The 15,232-nt window shown below is 35.1% G+C and overlaps 2 protein-coding genes across 2 annotated transcripts; both read right to left on the minus strand.

Moving 5' to 3' along the window:
* Positions 1–119: 119 nt before the first annotated feature.
* On the minus strand, positions 120–1,512 carry LOC113750683. The gene is made up of 3 exons (XM_027294635.1): positions 1,461–1,512; positions 617–1,194; positions 120–458 (listed from the first exon to the last, which is right to left on the minus strand). The coding sequence occupies exons 1-3, from the start codon at positions 1,510–1,512 to the stop codon at positions 120–122; spliced, it is 969 nt and encodes a 322-aa protein (XP_027150436.1).
* A 3,299-nt stretch (positions 1,513–4,811) lies between these two features.
* LOC113749010 (RNA-binding protein 2-like) lies at positions 4,812–8,189 on the minus strand. The gene is made up of 7 exons (XM_027292635.1): positions 8,087–8,189; positions 7,888–7,982; positions 6,320–6,456; positions 5,949–6,234; positions 5,766–5,827; positions 5,573–5,654; positions 4,812–5,278 (listed from the first exon to the last, which is right to left on the minus strand). Exons 2-7 carry the CDS (start codon positions 7,973–7,975, stop codon positions 5,175–5,177), a joined length of 759 nt encoding a protein of 252 aa, XP_027148436.1. The 5' UTR covers positions 7,976–7,982; positions 8,087–8,189; the 3' UTR covers positions 4,812–5,174.
* Positions 8,190–15,232: the final 7,043 nt, after the last annotated feature.

Consider the following 15,232-nt stretch of genomic DNA (forward strand, 5'->3'; position numbering starts at 1 on the left):
ATTGGACTGCCTTTACTTGTTCTCTTTTTTATTTGTTCATTCACTGGCAGACTGTGATGTAGGCACCTCCATATGAAGTGCTTCAATTTGTGTTTCATCTATAAGGTCCACACACTTTTCTAGATTTTTGAGTTCTGTTGATCATAGCTCGTGCTTCCACTATCTCCCTTCAGCCTTTCCATGTGCTGGCGCTGCCTTATTTCCATTGCCACATCATAGGCAGATTTCACCGTAAACACACCTGCTTTGGTGTATCGCCAATACAATCTATCCTGGCAGCCTGTTATACTGAGTGGAATAGCCTTGATCTTTTGGACATCCTCTGCTATAAACAAGCGATTCAGTATTTCCTGGTTCCAATCTCCATCTGCTATCAGTTCATCTACTTTCCTTAGTGTGCACCGTGGATCTCTTCTAGTTTTAATCCATCCATCCTCAATCCCTTGTATCCAATTATCCTGCCAAATAACAACTGTTTTCCCATTTCCTACCTTTTTCCCTATCCCTCTTGTCACCAATTTTCTTGTTCCAAATATGCTTTCCAGGTCCAAGAAGCTGCTCTAGGGGTGTCTCTTTCCCAGTTCTGTGGTTGTGCTAGATACTTTGCCTTCATTACCTTACTCATAAGCAAATCTGGATTGGTGAGTATTCTCCACAGTTGCTTAGCTAAAAGTGCTTCATTGAACTTTTCTAAATCTCTAAATCCCAGTCCCCTCTTACCCTTTACCTGCGACATCTTGTTCCAGCTAGTCCAATGCATTTTCCTCTCATTCTCTCCACCTCCCCACCAGAATGTAGCTATCATCTTACTTATATCCTTACACAGCACTTTTGGAAGCTTGAAACATGACATGGTATACGTGGGAAGTGCCATTGCCACAGACTTGATCAGAATCTCCTTTCCTGCGTGACTTAACAAGTTCCTTTTCCGCCCTTGTAGCTTGCCTTGCACCTTGTGCTTAATATAGCCGAATACCTGTTGCTTTGATCTACCTATCAGCATAGGTAGTCCTAGGTATTTTCCACTTGCAGCCTCCTTCATATTTCCCAGCTCAGCACATATGTCCTTTCTCAGCTCTTTGTTTGTGTTTGCACTAAAGAAAACTGCAGACTTCTCATAGTTGATGGCCTGGCCTGAAGCTCTTTCGTAAGCAGCAAACATCCCTTTCATTTGTTTAGCTTCCTGTCTGCTAGCTTTATAGCAAAATAGAGAGTCATCAGCAAATAATAAATGAGACAGTTTTGGACAATCCTTCTCCACTTTGACTCCTGTTAGAGCTTTGTTGTTGAGTCTTTGGTTCATCAAGTTGGACAGCCCCTCAGCACAAATAAGAAACAAATAAGAGGAAAGGGGATCCCCTTGTCTAATGCCCCCTGGATGGTTTTACATATCCCATCTTTTGGCCGTTCACATTAAAGGAATAAGATGCTGTGGTGACACAGTTAAGGATCCATTTTACCCAAGTGGGACAGAAACCCATCTTCATCATCATCCTCCCTAAGAACTGCCATTCTACTCGGTCATAGGCCTTTGATAGATCAAGTTTTAGGGTCATAAAACCATTTCTGCCTGTTCTCTTATTTTTCATAAAATGCAGAAGTTCCTATGCTAAGATAACATTATCAAGGATGTGCCTACCAGGGACAAAAGCAGATTGGGCATAACTAATGCATTTTGGGATGACTCTTTTTAGTCTGTTTGCCAGCACCTTTGCAATGACTCTTTAGATGACGTTACATAAAGATATAGGCCTATACTGGGACAGGTTTATGGGAGCTTCTACCTTAAGAATCAGGGTCACTATTGTTTCATTCAAAGCTTTTAGTAAATAACCCCCAGAAAGAAAACTTTGAGTAGCCATCACAATGTCATTTTTGCAAGTATTCCAGTATCTTTGGAAGAAGAAAGGGGACATACCATCAGGACCTGGATCTTTATCTGGGTGCATAGAGAATAATGCAGCCTTCACTTCCTTTTCATCCACTGGTTTAATCAGCATTTCAGTCATCTCCATTGTGACTGTACAAGGGACTCCTTCAGTAACTGCTTCAAAGTCATCCTGCTTAGAAGATGTGTACATTGCCTTGTAAAAATTGCATATTTCCTCCTCTATCTCCTGTTCTGTCTCACACCATTTCCCATCTTCCTTTTGCAGGCCTAATATTCTATTCCTTTGCCTCCTAGTGCTCACCCCTTCATGGAAAAAAGCTGTATTTTTATCTCCCTCTCTCAGCCATCTGCATCTTGCCTTTTGTGCCCAATATATCTCCTCCTGTTTGTAAGCCTGACTTAGCTTCAACTTCAACTCAGCAATGACCCCCTTGTTCTCCTCATACTTCCCCTTTTTTGCTTCCAGTATCTTTTGCTTCAAAACTTTTATCCCTTTCCCAAAGTTTGTCTTATTTTTCTTACTTTGATCTTTGCAGTTATTTTTCTTACTGTATTCATGGCTGCTATCGAGACTGTATATGCAACAGGCCGGCCGTTGACTTTGAGGGCTCCCTCTTTCAAGTGTTTTAGACATTCGTCAGCACCTAAACCATTTTTCTTCTGCTAGGTTATCGACATCGCTGAATACTCCTTTAGCACATCCATTTCGGAGTATTCTAACAGGTGTTGAGAAAAATCAAATGAGTTGCTTCTGAAGTCACATTATTAATAACGTAAAATAACAGGAGACAAAAAGGAAAAAAAAAAAAAAAAAGCCATAGGTGCTACTATCTATACTGTGAAACATAAAGGCTCTTGGATTTGTTATCACAAAGGGGGTAGAGATTTTTAAGGTTAGGTTGAATCTTCAGTTGAAGGAACTATAAGTTTCGTGTTCAGTAGTTTACAAATAACATAAGATATTTATTTGTAAATGACATTCAACTCCTGAAGATGCTTTGATGAAGAAATATTACCGACTTCCATTTGAAAAAGAGATAGAAGCAAATTTTAACAAATCTTGGCGATGGTGACAGATGGAGAAGATGAAGAAGAAGGGCTTCAACCATTCCTCTTCACCATAGTAATTTATTTGCAAATCCCAACTCGCATGTCTGGATATCAAGTCTTCCAAACTGAATCTTGACGAATTTGGCCAGGGAAGCAACACTAGATGATTTAGCCTTACCAAGTCTTTTTTTTTTCTATTTGTTTTTAGAAAAAATTTAGATGAATTCGATTCCAATCACTATCACGAGTCAGTATGTTTCAGCTTTCCACGACCAAGTTGACCAAGAATAGGATATGTTAAGTCCTACAGAAACCTTTGGCTTTTCGATTCCAGGGGTGGGATTACATGTAATCCAGTAGTGCCACGTGCCTCACTGGCCAAAGCGAAACTTTAACTGTAGGTATAAAGATTTCACCAAAAAAAAAAAAAAATGTTCCGCCTCAGAAATTGTTTCTACCTTAGATGTACACTCACTGAGGGAAAAAAAAAAAAAATTAGGTGTACGTTCTAAGTAGTAGATTTTTAAAAATAAATGTGTCTGCCCCAATGATTTGTCAGAGGAGGCATATATATGTGCCTATAGGTGATTTGATATTAGCTTTTTTGTATGAGAGCCAAGTACATAATACAATTCATCACTTTGACCATGATTACAAATATAAGTCGAATTCTGTTAACGTTTAGTCCATTTGTGAGATTTTGAATACATCAAAGTTTGTACTTTCATGACTTTTAACATATTAGTGGGAGTGTTGGGGGGAAGGGTTGAGTTGGATGGTAAGTGTAAAGGAATTATAAATAGAAAATCTTGAATTAAAAAGCTCCCAATTTAGAAAGTGGAACTTGGTTTTGATTGCTAGGTGCTTGAAGCCAAGTCCGGTGTAAGTGCTCAAGGTTGAAAAGCTAATGTAGTTGGTGCAGTTTTGTGCTGTTAGTTCCTCACATTTCTGGTTAAGAATGAGGTGGCTTGTCATTTTTACCCTTAAAAATTAAACATGTGATGTGAGCCTGATTTGTTTCATCCAAATTGAAGCCATTTCTTAAATTTCAAGCTATTGCTTCAGATGTTCAGATTGTTACTTTCTTGCTTTCAGATTTGGCAGATTATCTCTCCTTGGTCTTTGCCCTTCTCTTAAATTTCAACCAAGGGGGACTTTTTTTTTTTCCCGGATTATATCTTTCATGTCCATTTGCCAAGCTTTATATAGAATGTATTTTTTTTTTATTTTTCCTGGCTCCATGTTTCTTGAGAAAACTCTGCATGCCACCCATCTATTCGGAGGTATTTGGATAGCGGAACCCAGAGTACCATAACGCCATTTTATTGCTCTTTTTTTTTTTGTTTAAATTATAGTGCCAAAACTTGAGAACCTAATTTAAGAAACCAACTGCAGATCTTCGAATAGGCAGATCCTAATTAGCCAAAAATTTGATTACCAAGATTTGACCAGAAGAGTAGATTTTACAATAGTGGAATTCATCTGCGTGCAAGCAAAACCATCCTCAAAAGATTTGCACGTTTTTTCTATAGAGCAAACAGCAAATCTCTAGCATCATACCTGCAATGTTGACCTAGTATCCCTCTGAAACCACCTGCACTCTTCAACTGTTTTAGACTTAATTTAGGCAGTCCAAAGCTCCACCGTATTATACGTGAAGGGAGGATTGATCACCAGCTCACTATCTGATGATCTGGGCCTAATACTTCCATTCCATTCTTGCTAATATTTCCTGCTTATACTTGAGTCTATGACATATTCACAAGAGAACATAGTAGCAGGACGGGCATATAAGTGAAACCCAGCCCACCATTGCGTCTTACTTTTTGCGGAAAGACGCCAGAGGAAGAATCTTTGAAGCAAGAAGCAATGACAGAAAACCAACTAATTGAGATCATTCTAAACCTAAAACCTGAAATGCACCCAATGCACAAAAAGGGTTGCGAAGAACAGATAATTGATACAACATACAAACACCAGCTGCAATTGATAAAAGATGCACCTTCAGCCCTCTGTGCAACAAGTTTAATTGCTCCAAATAAGCTAAAACTATTGCAAATCTCTCTCCTGCCTCTTCCACTCCCACCACAAAGAGGAGAGGGGAAACAAATCTGCGCAGGTGTGTCGAGTATCAACTAAGTTCAGGATCAACTACATGAAATCGAGTATCACATAAAAGTACTACATTGTTTAATGAGTGCATTGAGTCAGGTATCAGCGGCCTGAAGCTTTTCTATCTCTTCCCACGAAATCCAGGGCCAGACCTTGGACCTGGGAACCTTGAGAATTGCAGCCGCAAGTAGGAAGAGTCTGGGTCATGTTCATCCATCTTATAACCTGGTAATTCAACCACCTCAAGAATTCAACCACCTCAAGAATTTTACAGCAGGATAAGAATAGAACACTACTATAGTACAACTAGATCCTGTACAAGAACATTCTTATCCACCCAAATACAAAATCCACTAATTACATCTAAAAACAAATCAAAATGTTAGAGAGAAGAAAAGACCTTTTATTTGTCCTGGCATGGACAAAAAGACTCTGACCACTATAAGAACTTCAATCACCAGATATAGACGATTTATAAACTGCTAAAAACTATGACCATGTCAACAGAGAAAAGATTACCTTGCAGGGCACTCAATGCAGTAGCAGCACATGCAGGGTCAGCAAAATCAACAAAACACAGAATTAGAGGATCTCCACCGCGCTACAAAGGCAAGTAATATCATTGTCAAATGAGTTGCTATTGAAAAGAAAAAGGATAGCTTAACTATGGTTAAAAGCAAACAAGGTTAACAAAGTATAAGTACCGACATACATGTTTGGATTCCTTGGTAACAAGTCTTACTTCTTTATAACCTACAAAAGGACGGAAAATATCTACAGGCAACGTTAAGTAACACATTGGCCAATGCAGATAACAAGAACAAGTATAGTAATTAAAATATGCATAATAAACAAGAATAGAGTTTGTTTCAAAATATAGAATCCAACAGGATACGAGCTACTTCTCGTTTCGTGCTGTCAGGAGGAAGTCCTTCAATATACAATGTGCTTGAAGCATCTGGAGGAAGAGGAAGAGTTTCACGAGTCCTGGGTATTTCCTCCACAGGGAGTTGACCACTATACCCCACCCTTCTGCTGCTTGGTGCGAGTTCAGGACCACCAGTCCCAGGACGACCAGATGAAACAGGGTCACGTATTGGAAGTGTAGGCATACCACTACCAACTGCTCTCAAAGCTGCTCCACCATAGTTATTACCTTCTCCAGAATTAAGAGAAAGTTGCTATAGAAAATAAAGTTTGCATGTTTCAGCAGGTGAAAAGCATAATGAGAAAAAAGAAAATCTTCCTTCAAGGTTTGAATAATACCGAATTCTGTAGATATCGGTCATATGCTGATCCAAGGGTTTTTGTATCCTTTACTATTCGAGGTCCACCTCGGTCATCATCAGGAGCTAAATAGTTATGCATCTCATGTCCTAATGTCATCCGAGATGGCGGAACATCTGCATTTGTTGAGAAATATAAATTTGCCAATGCACTTTCTATTCAATCAGAGACAGAAGCGTCATGCACAAAATTCATCCTCTCCCATTCACTCAAGAAAAATAACAATAAAAACAAAGTAAAGAGAGATGGAGATGAAGAGATACAAACACGCAAGTATAATCCGCATATTTGTCTACAGAACAAACTAAAAGAAAAATAGCTGATACCAACCATTTATGACCAAAATGTAAACATTTTGAACCCAAAGTGACACCCGAAAAAAAACTGATGATGAATGGCTAGAAATTGAAAACGAAGTTCATCAAAGAGGTTACATAGTTGAAAGAAAATAAGATAGTTTACTGTAAGGTGAGAAATGGAGATGAGTGCAAAGTATGATCAACAATTAATTGATACCATGCATCAGAGGTCATAAGGAATCCCACATTCCATATGATAAATAACAATCAGAAAGTCTCCAATAGTTGGGATTTCATTCATTGACAAGTGAAAAGGTTAAATAGTAGTAACAATATGCCATGGTTTATTTACAATAGAAAAGGTTAATGACTTATTAGCTTGCCAGACATCAAAATTGAATTCTGCCAGAGAAAAACCACAAATTAAGATTGACTTAATTCCAATTGAGTGGTTTCTGTAAAACTAAGCAAATGGACAAGTCAAGTGGATTGAGCTGAGAAAAAGCTATATAGTCTATTGCTTTAGCAAAGATGGCATATTTCGAACTCAAGCAAAAAACACATTTTTATTGTAAAAGTTTTCACCCCAAAGATCCTCTCAGTCTGACCTTCAAATACCAATATAGCATCAAAAGGAAATCAAGCAGCAATTCAATCATAAATTAAATCTTAACATTCTAAACTGCCTCCAAAATTCAAAAGAGCTTAGCTAAATTCTGACAGCCCCATCAAAAACACCTTTGTCATTTTAAGTCTTCCAGTCCACCAAAATGAAGTCACAACTAAGACCAGTATACTTGCCCAATATTTGTTTCTTCCAGCGAAAAGGCCTCATGAAGTACATTTAAGAAAAAACAAAGTTTTTCTTTTCAGTTGTACAAATGTAAATATCCATAAAACAATTTGATTCACATGTTCAGGATCCTTGCAGTACACCCCCACGACCCAATTTCCCTAAAAAGACTACGAATAATTCTCCCAAACTGCAATTTACATTTTTTTAAAAAATTTTGGTGGCCTGAAAGCAACAGAGTATTCAAACACTAATTAGAGTTTCTGTTCTATACCTATTTTTATTTTCCTTAGACATTTTACAGCAATTAACAACGATAAAACATGACTGAAACTATAACAACAGAACTTTTTAAAAAATTAGATACTATTCTTTATTATGGTTTTCTTCATATTTACGCTTGAAATTTCAAATTCAAAGAGAAAATTTTACCGAATTTCAAGTAAAAAATATACCGTAATCGGAACGGTGACGTTTAAGCATTCCTCCTCCGGCTGCTGGTGGTTGCATCCCACTTTGCCTATTCCAATAGGGATCCCCCATTTTTCTCCTGAAAAAAAAACCGCACCACGCTGTTTAGTATGGACTCATTCGTTTCAACCAATATAACCAGACTCTGTTGTGTGTGACTGTGTGTGAAAAATAATGGTAAACCTGATCGGTGGTGGTGGTGGTGGTGGTGATGAGGTGTGGTGAAACCCTAGCTCAGCTCAGCTCCGCTCAGCTCCGCTCAGCCGTCCGCCGTGTTTAATTTGGGGAATAAATTTGGGGATTGGGAAAATGATTCGGGAAACAGATCGGTGTTGCTGTTGCATAACTTGCATTCCCGTAAAATAGTTCATTTAGTCCTTCAAATGTTTCCACCATCATAATTTGCCCCTTATCTTCTTTCTTCACCCAATTAGTCCTTTTCCTATTTTTGGGATAATCACACTCTCCCTCCCCTAAATTAGGAGTAAGGGTTGCAAACGAGTCGAGTCGAGTCGAGTTTTGGTCTAATCGAGTCGAATCTTGATATAATTTTAGTAAGTTCGAGCTCGACGAACCGACAATTTCAAGTTCGAGCTCGAGCTCAACTCGATTCGAGCGAGCTTGAGTCGAAAAAAATAAAAAATAATTATTTTTATTTTTTAAAAAATAAATAAAATAATATTTTTTTCTTAATAAATAATAAAATACTAAGGATATATATGTAATTTTACTATTAAAATAAAAAAATAAAAAATATATATATACTTAAAAAATATATATATATACTTAAAATAAAAAATAAAAAAAATATATTTATATATATACTCGAGCTCGTGAGCCGAGTTTAATATTTTGAACTCGATTTCGACTCGAGCCAGTTCGAACTCGCGAGCGGCTCGGTTTATTTGCAGCTAGGGCTGCAAACGAATCGAGCCGCTCGCGAGCAGCTCGAGTTAAGCTCGAGTCGAGCTCAAGCCGGCTCGAGTCAAACTCGAGCTCGAACTCGAGCTCAGAATATTAAAATCGTTAGCTCGCGAGCCGGCTCGCGAGCTTGAGTATATATATATATATATATATATTTTTTATTTAATAATAAAATTACGTATATTATATTTTTATTTTTTATTTTTTATTTTCATAGTAAAATTACGTATATATCCTTAATATTTTATTATTTATTAAGAAAAAAATATTATTTTATTTATTTTTTTATAAAATAATTATTTTTTATTTTTTTCGAGCTCGAGCTTGAAAATTGCCGAAATAAAATAATTATTTTTTATTTTTTTCGAGTCGAGCTCGAGCTCGGCTCGACTTGATTCGAGTCGAGTTCGAACTTGAAAATTGCCGGCTCGTCGAGCTCGAGTTTGGTAAAATTAGTCGAGACTCGGCTCGATTAGCTCAAAACTCGACTCGGATTTGGCTCGTTTGGAGCCCTATTTACAGCCCTACGGGGTAATCATACTTGGTGCCCACCGAACAAAAATGAATATGAATATGCCCCCACCAAAACCCAAAAAAAAATGAAATAGATGGTGCACACTACTTTATAATAGTCTGAAATCCCATGAAAATATTTGTTCTAATTTTGCCTAAAAAATGATTTTTGGTGAATGTCTACTTTTGTAGTTATTGCTAAGTATCTGTATAAGTGGCCAATGCAACAAAAAAATATATACGTGACTTTAACAACTGAATTCCCACTATTTTTAATTTGAATAGAAAAATAACAATCGACGGACTATTTGTTATCCAACTATGTATCGTGAAAGTCATGTGGACATCAATTCAAATAATAAATAAAAGAACTACGATTATAAGTTTGTAGGAATCAATTTCTCTTTGCAACAAAAGTTCCTCTCAATTTTCAAAAGTTTGATGACTAACGTTGTGGTTAATATTAACATTGAAGAGAAAAACATGTAAGTTTCACTTAACAATGGATTATTGCTCTGATTAATCTCCACAGAGACAGAGTCTTAGCCTCACACTTTCTGCGTCAATCACCTCTTATTAATTGGTTGAAGTTAGAAACATCGAAAACCAAATTTTGTTAATTTTTCTATCTTGGTTGAAATTGGAACATAATTTATATATATGCTAAATGATGCTTTTCGTTGAAATTTTTAGCTAGAGACCACTTAAGTTTAGTGCCTGAATATTGAGGAGCAAAACTATAACTCCCCAAAATTAGAACGTAAATAGATATGAGCGTTTGGAACTCGTTTGATTAACCGAGGAATTAGCTTGACAGCCTTCTCATTCTTTCAAGTGTTCTTTTTCTTCTTTTCTTTTCTTCTTCTGGCAGAGGAATAATTACAACAGTTAGAACCTCCCATATGATATGGCAGAACAAAAGAACGTTGATAACATCAAAGTTTTGCAGGTCTTCCAATGTGTGAAGAAATGAATATGAAAAGAAATTCAAATTCGTCCTCCATGTTATCATCTTCTGCCATTATAGTCGAAGCAAAATTACTAATGCATCATAGGAAATATTAGGCAATCCAGTCTTGATGCAATATATGCTAATGCATCATAGTGTTGAAAAATCAGACACTAACCATTTTATTCAAATCATCTTCGCTACCCAACAGAAGTTGTTTGCTTATTCTGTTATAAATTAGACGGCATGGTGTCGTTTAAAATGATTATCTTGAAGGATTAATTTTTTCTATACTGACAGTATATACACAGTCAGTGTTAGATGAATGACAACAATGTAAAATTTGAATCCAACAGTGATAGTGTGTGCACTATCAGTGTATCTAAGATTTACTCTATTTTGAAAAGTGTTTTTTTTTTTTGTGGTTTGAGATGGTATAACAGAGCATTTGGATGCGTTGATTAGAGACATAACCTAAACAATATGCGGGTTATATTAGGAACTCGGAAATTGAAGGAATTAGTGAGGACTACGACTATAATTTTTTTCTTTTTGGGATAATCACGCATTGCCCCCTAAATATAAAGGGTCATTACACTTTATTAGCTTCAATTTTTGAATAAGTACACTTAATTTGCCTCCTCCCCAAATTAACAGAATTAGTAATAACAAAAACAAGTAGTGTCATACTTACTTTCTTGTGACCAAAACACCTTTCTAGGCAAAATGTATATTTTTTATATGTGAAATAAGGGGTATAGTCAAATTAATCCCCAATTGTTTCTCCTTTTGCACTTAATATATAATTCAATATCTTCAAGAAAATTGGTGATATATAACATATATGTTACTCAATTTGAATAGTTATCTAAATTTTATAACAATTTGATCGATGCAAAGTCATAAAAACTAGTAGTTTCTAAAAATAATGAAGACCGTTACAAATTGACCAATACCTTGTTTAAAGAGACGGACCAGCTATTGGTTCAAAATTGCTGATGATCATAATTCTTTCAACAATGAATTAGCCTTAATCAACTCCTTTATTATTAAAAAAAAAAAAAAAAGCATTAACTCTGCATTATATACTACCCAAAAAGTTTCATTGCATTTTAGTTTCACCAAATCTTTGATGTTGTAAAATATTCATTCCTTCTTTGTCTCATCCATCTGAGATGGCCAAATTCTTCTGCGATTAGCAACAGCATGGAAGATTACATAGTAGGGTTGATTGTAGCAGGTGTATTCTTCTGGACAATATTATTCTTATTAACAAAAAGGATCTTTCAAGAACGTTCATTTGATTTTAGCCTACGTGTGGTTTCTTCAATCCATGCAATTATAGCAGTAACATTGGCTTCTCTCTCCATTCAAGATTGGAGTTGCCCAATTTTTCCATTGGCCTCAAAGTCTTCTCCCATGCAGGTACTTCGAACGAGTTACAGATATCTTCTTCTTCTTCTTTTTCTTCTTTTTTTTTTTTTGTGTTTTTCCAACTTCTGTTGTGGTGTTTAAATTTACAAAATTTGATACTTTCTCTTTGAAGAAGAATGTTGTTTATTTCAAATTGCTGCAGATCCAAACATTAGCAATCAGTGGTGCTTATCTCATTTTTGACTTAGCATGTTGCCAATTCAGCGACAACATTAATCTGGATACCATATTTCATCATTTAGTCCGCATTCTTGGAATTTGGGCAGGCCTTGCCTCTGAAAGGGTATATAAATAATTCTACTTTTCCTATTTGATTTTCTCTGAATTCTGAAATTTTATTTTTGGCAGTGATATAAGTTCCTTGTCCATATTTTTCTTTTCTATATATGTAGTATGGATCAGAAATGGTGGCGGCATTATGGCTTGGAGAAATTTCTGGTCCATTCCTCCACTTAAGAGACCTCCTTAAAGAACTGGGGTACAGAGACACAGACCTAAATTTGGCCATTGATGTTAGTTCATTCAAAACCCTACACTCAACTTCATGATATATATTTCCATTTAAAAAATCTACAAAATCTGTCAATATTGATCATTTGCTTCCCACTTCGATAATGGGCAAAAAGGAGCCTTAAGGCTCTACTTGGGTGTAGGTCAAGAGATCAAATCCCTTGGCCTACATTCTAAATTCAGGATTTTCTGAAAAAATTTTGCCAACATGTGCGTATGTACCCGTCTGGATCGATGATGGTTCAATTTCCCCGAATTCCCTCTTGACCCCTTTGCATCCCCCCTCCTCCTAATATAGAGTAGGAGTAGATATAGATTAGAATCTATCATGTCCGGCAAAAAAAAAAAAGTAGTATAAAAAATAGGACAACATCAATAATAGAAATTAGAAAACTATGGTGAAGCTTCCTAACATGCTGGTGTTATATTTGTTGCAGATTTTGTTTGCAATCATATTCACAGCTGCAAGGATGATAGTTGGACCATATCTCACGTATGCATTTCTCTTTTCTGATAGTCCGCTGCTCATGAAGGTAAGTTACATGATTTAACAACAACTAAATCAAAGAAAGGCATGATTACTATGTCCTTAAATTCAACTATTTGCTCCATTGTTATAAAGAAAAACAAGCTGAAGTAGCACTTTCTCAATTAATTAATATTCTGGCTCTTTTTTTTTTTTTTTTGTTGGGGTATCTTGTATTTACATTTTCCTTGTATATATATTCAGGCAGTGGCTCTTGGACTACAACTAGTCAGTGCTTTCTGGGTATACAAGATCGTAAGAATGGTTATATACAAACTGTCTTCCAAAGGCATGCCTTCAAGCCAGCCAGCCAGCCGTAGATGGGGAAGCAAGTTACAAATGTTATGTTCCACCTCTCAGGCGGCTGCCCCAGTGTTGCTGACCGCCACAATAACCATATATATATATATATATATATATATATATATATATGTTAGCTAGAGCAAATCACAATCAGCCTGGTCAACTTTTCAGCGTTTGAATTATGTAAATTCTAGAGCAAATCCCAAATAGTGGGTTTTTTAAAAGATATTCCCATTAGCCTAGTATTTTTTTTAAAAAAATGTAATTGTTTTATTTGTTTAGGCATTTATTTATTAAATAAATAACACACTAAGTAAATGCGTTTTTACAAAAAAAAAAACTCATTTACTGAGTGTGCGTGTTCAAAACTTATTAGGGAATTTTTTTCATAAAAATCAAATTTGAATTATAATATAAACAACTTAAGGCCAATTTGGATTTTTTGTTTTTTCCTTTCTACTTATAGAATAAAACGTTCCCAGCCATTGAACCATTCTTGTTGTGAACTTTTTGTCAATCCAATTAAGTAAATTAGGCTTCTTCTCCAACCCAAAGACGTAGCCTTAGGAAGCATTCTTATGTCCTTATTATTCGTTGATCTTTCTCATTACATTTTCTCTGGTTTTTGCGTATGAGTTTAACTGACAGTCCCAGTGAAAAATTGTTAACACAAAACTAAATAAGTCGGAGATTTTGTTTCTTTTTATAGTGACTAATATGAGCAAGCTATTAATTAGTATATATATATATATATAATTATTAACTCCCCAAGTCAATCTCTTCTTTAGCCAAATTTCTGTAACCCCAACGCATAAGCTTTACTCCTCGGAGTAATTGAGACGTAGTCATTGTTTACTACGGGCCAACGAGGCATTAGTCTAATGGTTAAGGTTGAGGTTCCAAGTATTAGAGGTTCTGGATTCAAATTCCCTTATCCTCTCTCCTGTTTCTTAAATTCTACCCCTCCTCTGCTGGAAAAAATTTTAAAAAAAAATGTCTTGTACAATAGAATACTTATATGTATCACAAATATCTTGGAAAAAAAATCTCTCACTCACACACAATTTTCATTCTTTGCAATACACAAATAAAGGTAATTTTTGAAAAAGAATAAAATTATCATATCTGTGTGATATTCCTATACTTGTGCTTGTATTCAGTTACTTATCAAACAGACATAATTTTATCAATTCGGCAATTTGATACTTTTAACATTTATTTTTGGGAAAATCGTTCAAAACATCCCTCACATTTTACAAAATGACTTTTTGCGTCCCTCACTTTTAAAAGTATATTTTTACATCCCTTACAAATTCACATTGGTTAAATTTGGTCCCTATCTAGGTTTCCGACTAGTTTTTAATCGAAATCCACCATGTGCCTTGCTTGTAATCATTTTTTAAGGGCAAAATTGTCAAATCAAAGTTTACATAATCCGATCCATAGTCCCTTACATTTCACAAAATGAATTACTTCGTCCCTCATATTTTAAAAAATAAATTTTTTCATCCCTTATTGATCATATGTACAAATAACTTTTTTTAAAATTAATATATATCTATTTGATTTCACCTGAACAATATAAATAGTATTCTCTATTTAATTTCACCTGAACATTTCATCTGAACATACTGTTGAAGTGAAATTAAAATAGATATATACAGGGGTTTAAAAAAATTTGTTAGTTTTTTACTAATGTTCATTCCTTTTACTCAAAAATTGAAAACAAAGAAGATATTTAATTCTAAACATTATTAAGCATTTATACCGAATTAAATTTGGATAGAAAAAATAAACAAAAAAAAGTATGACCAAATGAAGTAAGTGATTGACATTTTTAAATTTTAAGATAATCATAAAGTAAGAAATTCAACTATTAGTCATAAAGGTAGCGAGTAAAAATTTCAGATTTAAATTGCAATTTGTTAGCATGGCTATAAAATTTGAATTAACATTGATTAATTAGATGGTCTTATTATACAACTTAATAAATGAATTATTACCAAAATAGAAAAGGTTACAAATATTAAATAAATTTACATGATGAAATCAAATATAAATATATGGGTTTAAAAAAAATTATTAGATTTAAACTAATGTATATATCTATTGAATAGCATATGCACAACTACAATTAGTCTGTTTAAATGAAATAAAATAGAAATATATT

This window comes from Coffea eugenioides, chromosome 10 (assembly GCF_003713205.1).
Source record: "Coffea eugenioides isolate CCC68of chromosome 10, Ceug_1.0, whole genome shotgun sequence".
NCBI lineage: Eukaryota > Viridiplantae > Streptophyta > Magnoliopsida > Gentianales > Rubiaceae > Coffea > Coffea eugenioides.